Raw genomic sequence first — 6,620 nt, 5'->3', positions numbered from 1 at the left:
TTATGCGAGACACCCATAAAGTAATGCTGGTTTAATTTAATATAATATACTATATTACATTTTATTAATTTGCGCTTTTATAAAACGCAAATAAACTCATTTGTTTCACTGCACAAATTAATTTATTAGCAATTCAGCTAACAAAGCAACTCAAATTAATTTTTAAAACCACAAAACTGAAATATTATGCAGCGAACAGATATTTTTATGTGAAGTGAATTTATTTCTTCCATTAGCTTTTAATTTTTACGAATTAAAATCCATTTTTATTTAAAATTTATAATAAATAAAGTATTTATTTATTTAATTATTTATTGCAGCACATTAAACATCAATTAAATTTCTAAATAAACTAAATAATACAAAAAAACTTTTATATACATTTATTTATAATTTATTATGATATAATCTAAAAATTAAGCTACCACACTTAAACACTTAAACAATATTGAGTATTTGCATATATGTACATATATATTTATATATAGATATATGCAATATATTCATATGAGATCAAGAGAATAAATACTAATTTTAAATTAGTTTCTTATGTACAGAAAATTCTTCTTTGAAGCAACCAATCAACATCAAATTTTATTTCCAACTGCAATTAAAGAGAAAAAAGTTAAATATTAATAAATATTTTTTTTTAAATATATTAAATATAATTAAAATAAATATATTTTTTAGCAGTATTGATAAATTATAATTTAATTATAATTTTAAAATAAAATATTTATAATTTATTATTATTAAATGTTTTTAAAAAAATTATTAAATTAAATTAAAATTAATTAAATATATAATGTGTGCGTACACACCTATAAAACTGATCCAAAGCATGATTCATAAATGAGAGAGTATCAGATAGTTTTGGAAGTTCTTTGGAGTTTAATACCATTTGTCTAACAAGGCACTTTGACTTTTCACCCGAAGCATTTACTTTTACCAGTGCGAAGAAACCACGCATCGTAACGCTAAAATTAAAAACAATAAAAATTAATTAGTAATTTAATATTTAATTAAGAAATTCTCAATAATTCTGAATGAAATGAATTCTCAAACAAAAAATTAAAACATTACTTATTATTAAATCATCTGCATAATCAACATACGAGTATAACTCACCTCACCGCACTGAAATAGTTGTTGCGCTCCATTGATATACACCGCCGGTAGGCAGCGCATATTTGAGCTGCATCTTTGGTGTACATTTCAGACTTCAATAGCACCATCATCCTCCTCAACATCCTCATCACTCGGTGGTGGGCAACTGCTATTATTATCAGTTCTTTCTGGTGGACTGCCAGGATTTAATTGTGGACTGGGCGAACGTCGTAATTCAGCGCTATTTCTTTGCTTATCGCTAATATCACTTTGTACCGGACTATGCGGTACATGTGTTGGTGGTAGGGTGTTATTATTAATTGTGGGATTTGATTGATAATAGCTGCTAAGTGACGATAACGAATTCGAAGCACTTAAATGTGAGATAGGAGTTGGTGCAATAGGCATGCCAGGTAGACCCGCCACTGGTACACTCGGGTACATACGATATGATAATGGTTTCTGTAGTGCTGCTGCAGCAGCCGCTTGTCTATAGTACAAGTCTATTGCAGATGGTGGAGCACCATGCGGGGATTGTGCTGCATATGGCCAAGCACTTAGATAGGGCGAACCACCATACAAACGTTGAAAAGCTGCATAATTTCCTGCCTCTGCCAGCAATTCTAAACCAACTGCTGTCTGACGCTTCCATTTTGTTCTAAAATAGAAAAATAGTAATAAATCATTATTATAAATATTTGCAGTTTATTGTAAAGACAGGAGATCTTTATCAGAGGTTTAGTGATATTAAAAAAAATAATGTTATTAATTAAAATCAACTATAAAGCTATTAAATATAAATTATTTATCGTTTTTTTTTTTGTTGCGTCATGCCTAGTCAGCAGTTTTTGTAAAATATTTAAATATTCATCACTCAACCCCATTGTCAAGTCGTTAAATTAAAAAAGAAGTCTCTTGATTTGACTGAAGTTTATTTCTCAAAACCTAAATTTGCACACACTTTTTAATTCGTTTTGGTTTACATTTCATTCAAATTTACTATAATAACTTCCACAAAAAAAAATAAAATATATGAGTGGTAGATCATATTTTTTGAGAACACTGTTTATATCCATTAAGTATAAAAAATGCATCCTGAAATTTACAGACTCCTCAGCAATGTGGGACATGTGCCGTTGTCAATGTTAATTCAAACATAATTAATCATTTTCAGTAGTCCTCTTACCTGAGCTAAAAAACCCAGTTGCTATATATGTTACAATTTTCTAAACTCTTAGCCCAGCTCATCAATGCTGATCCTTTGACAGTATATTAAAGAAATAATTGCTAAGTCATTCATGTCCTTTCGCCTTAATAATGCACGCGGCTTACTCGTTGCATTATTCTGGGATTTTGTTCTTTTTTCCTGATCATTTAAGAAAATAATTTGTGTTTATTTTTCGCACTTAATTGTTTTGTACTTTATCTTGCCGATCACTCCTACCAAAATTTGTTCTATTCATTGTTATTGTATGTCTTTAGATAGACAGGATATGAGACACCTCCTGCTGTTACTTTGTTAGGGACTGTTATTTTGTAATTGGCTTAGTGCATTTAAATGCATTTTTTCTTACAATTGTCAGGAAGCTGCTGTGCAATTCTTTCATTTAACATTATTTTTTTTCTAAATACTTAATCTTTAAATTAAAGAATTTTGTTTTAAACTAATTACTAAACGTTTTATTTTTTTTTTAAAATTTTCTGCAATAATTGTATTGTATGGCGCGCCATTCAAAAATCTTCTTGGCGCCAGCGAGGACGATTAAGACAGAGAAAAATGTTTTTTTCTTGTATGAATTTTTTTTGTATTTATTTATTCATATTATTACTTTAATAATAATATTTTGTATTCATTTGTATATATATTATATAAATAATATGCCACTCCAAATATAATTTTAATTTGAATTTCTACAATTTATACTGAATTGAATGGTGTGCAGACTTTAAATCTACCACACGCAGCAGCTGTGAAATTCATTAAGTAATTTTGTTATTTTTTTTTTTATTTTTGAAGATATTACAATTAAAAATGAAATTATTTTAATATCCGGTTTGAACACTTAAGTCCATAATACGTTTACATTGTGTAAAAATATGGCTATTAAAATTAAAAAGTAAACTTACAAGTCATTCGTCTTCAATTAAATGAAATGAAAGTAAATTTTAACGCCTTCTTGCTACTTTTTGCTTTTGGAAAATTCAAAAAATTCAGAAATTTATGGCATTTGGTCAAATTTTTTATCACTGAAAATTGGGGTTGAATTTACGTTTCAATAGTTAAACTTCTTAATAAAAACAAGTCCAACTCTGTTGAATAAGTAGCCATAAGCCACACAAATAGACCCATTCAAATAAATGGGTTTATTAGGGTGTTAACATAAATCTTAAAGTCAAATAATTTAAAGTACAATAAGCTTTTTTGCGATATTCTGAACATAATAATAGACTAGAAGTTACAAAATTTTGAGGAAAACACATCCTATTAGTCAAATATTTAATACTCGTAGCAGATCTGCTCAGTGATAACAGCTCTTATCAAAAATACCTTCTCAAGTTTTATGTTATACCGCATTTCAAATATTTAAAGATATAATTGTCTGTTATACTACTGCAGAAAAACGTTACGGAAATATTTTAGAGAACAATGCTTCTCTCTCACAAGACCTTTACAGCCTTCAACACCAACATTATTCTGAAAATTACTATAGCAAAGATTCTTTAGACATATTTGAGATTGGAAAAGCGACAGCCAATCTAAAACGTTGGCCCAGATAACATGACCCCGAACTGCTGATAGAAGACAAAAACTTAAACAGACCACATCCATTTTCATGCGACTCATTGACCACTCATTTATAAAAGTGTAACGATAATAAATCCATCGCAAAAGGTTAACATTAAGAGCAGCAAAAACTGCAGAGTTATAACGATGTTTTATTTTGAAAAATGGGTCAAACAGTGGTCAATCATGACCTACGCAATGAGCAAACAGGACTCAAGCCCCAACTGTCATACCCTCTTTATTAACAGTGTCTGAAGTATAGTCGAGCAAATAACACACCCCTTATATCTTATCTTAATCGACTTTCAACTTGGGTACCCGGACATGAGCGACATGAAGACAATGAAAAAGTGGACCTTTATGCCAAAAGAAGGAATAAAAGTGCTATTCATCGGTTCAACTCCCTTATTTGGCTTAAATAAAAAGAACATAAAACATGAGAGCACAAAATGGATCCAACAACAAATCACAGAATATTGGAATTACATTAACGGCGTAAATCACTCCAAAAAATTCTTGAATTTTGAAGCCAAAAGCGCAAACTTTATCCTCAATCTAAACAAGAATAGTCTTAAGTCACTCTCTGGTAAACTAACAGGCCACTCCACCTGCAAAAAACACCTATACGAAATGGGTACATCTAGCAAAAATATTTACAGATTCTACAGTGATGAGGAAGAGTCTATCTGACCACCAACTGTAATGTATTAGGCCACAGGAAACACAACATTCTAGCCGCATACCAACTAGATAATGAAGAACTTCCAAAGCTTCCTCCGATAGAGCTGATTCGTTTTCTCGCGATACTAAGCTTCTTAATACAATATATCAAGCTGGTCGCAGTGCATCAAGGCCTAAGTCTAAACCCAACGCATAAACCATTACATTACTTCGATTTTTAACAAATTTTCTGATGATTATTAAATTTTGTCATTTGGTCATTTGGTTGAATTTGCTACTTCCGCGAACAATTTTTTTTGGGTTTTGCTCACTTTGGAACACCCAAACAATGGATTGCTGTTTTGTTTCGGGCTTATAGGCGTAGATCCATGATTCGTTACCTATCATGATGTTATAGACGCATTTTGAGCTACATTGGCCGTGTTTTTTCAGCATTTCCTTGCACCAATATACACGTGCCTTCTTTTGAGCGATTGTTAAATTATGGGGAACTCAAGAGGAAGAAATCTTTCTAAAAGTTAAATGTATATATAAAATTGAAGGACGCCTCTATCTCCCAATGTGTAACATGCTGCTAAATTTGGATTTAATTCTACATAACAACACAGAGCGTTGTAATATATAAGTTTCTTAAATCAAACCTAATTAAATTATATGATTTTAAACAATTTAATTGTTTTATCATTTATTCAATGTATAACTTATAAGAAATCAACACATTTAAATCGATTACTTCAACTACTGGTTTCTTTTTTCATTCACTGAGTTACATATATGTAGAGATATCAAACACCAAATGACTAAGACATAATAAATTTAATTTTATTTTCACAATTTCAGGATATCACTTAGTCATATTTGTAATATTAAAGTAAGTTATACAATATATGAGATAACACCGCTATTTTAAATTATATGTACACATATTATGGTATATTAAATAATCTAGTGCCATAAATACTGCTTAACACTTTCAATGCTCTTTAAGTAAAATATTTTATTTGAATAAAATTTTTTATTGCTCTTATATCAATTTTAATTTATTTTCGTAATTAGTTTGAAATCAAAAGTGCCTCATAAAAAATCAATTTGAAGTGAAATTATTTAAATACAAAAGACTCAAGCAACAAACTTGTCTGCTACAATATTTTCTGACCAGCTTGCTGTTGCTGTGGTTATTGTTGTTGTTGTTTAATCAAACATTTAATCTTTATGTATATAAGTGACTATTAAGCAAAATACTGATGCTTGAATATTTGAAAAACATTAAATCTATAATCTCAATTAAAAAACGTACAAGCCCCGGTATCTTAATGCAAAAGCAAATTAAGAAATCGCATAAAAACAAAACGAATTAAAATTTTGCTTAATCGTTTAAGCAAGTAAATTCAAAAAATAATAAACATATAATAAAAAAAAATTTTTTTTTTAAAAAAATAAAAATAGTAAATAAAGTCATAAAAATTTATCAGTTGAAAATGTTGGAGTGCAATAAAACTGAGCAAAAAGCTATGCCTGCTAATCAATTTACAGCAGCTGCTGCAACAGAAATGGCATCGACATCGACAATAATCGCAGCAACCACAACAACAATAAGTACCAATAAAATGCAGAAAAATCGCTTAAAAATGCTAAATGCCTTGATTAAGCTTCACACAAAATGCAAAATGCAACAGCAGCAACTCTGGCAATACTTATAGTACCGGCAGCAGCAAATTAAAGCAAATAAACCAATTTGAGAAAAAAATTTATGGAAAAAAAAAATTAAATCAAAAATGCAAATAAACAAAACTTAAGTTGCTTGAGTAGGCAATAAAAAAGCTGAACTTCGCTTTAAGTGCAACTCAATCAATGCACATTAAAACGAATTTTACGATTTTGATGCTGAGCTGATCACACACTCAAATTATACCACATCAACATTTGCATCATTTGCAACATATGAAACATATGCAACATATTAGTGCCGCAAACGCTTTCCTCCAAAGAGTTACAATTGCTGTAAATTCACTGCTAAATAAGCTGTTCCAGAGGCATAAACACTCCA

The 6,620-nt window shown here is 29.7% G+C and overlaps 1 protein-coding gene across 1 annotated transcript in view; it reads right to left on the bottom strand.

The window, feature by feature from the left end:
• Positions 1–520: 520 nt before the first annotated feature.
• Positions 521–6,620, bottom strand: part of LOC119669810 (homeobox protein B-H2-like) — a 39,842-nt gene continuing 33,742 nt past the window's right edge. The window contains exons 3-5 of the mRNA XM_038079838.1: positions 1,129–1,765; positions 822–977; positions 521–604 (exon numbers count right to left, since the gene is read on the bottom strand). Of these exons, the coding sequence (XP_037935766.1) occupies positions 1,216–1,765 (550 nt within the window). The 3' untranslated portion in view covers positions 521–604; positions 822–977; positions 1,129–1,215. The remainder of the gene's footprint in view (positions 605–821; positions 978–1,128; positions 1,766–6,620) is intronic.

This window comes from Teleopsis dalmanni, chromosome 1 (assembly GCF_002237135.1).
Source record: "Teleopsis dalmanni isolate 2A chromosome 1, ASM223713v2, whole genome shotgun sequence".
Lineage (NCBI taxonomy): Eukaryota > Metazoa > Arthropoda > Insecta > Diptera > Diopsidae > Teleopsis > Teleopsis dalmanni.
This window is presented reverse-complemented; position numbering and strand designations above follow the sequence as displayed.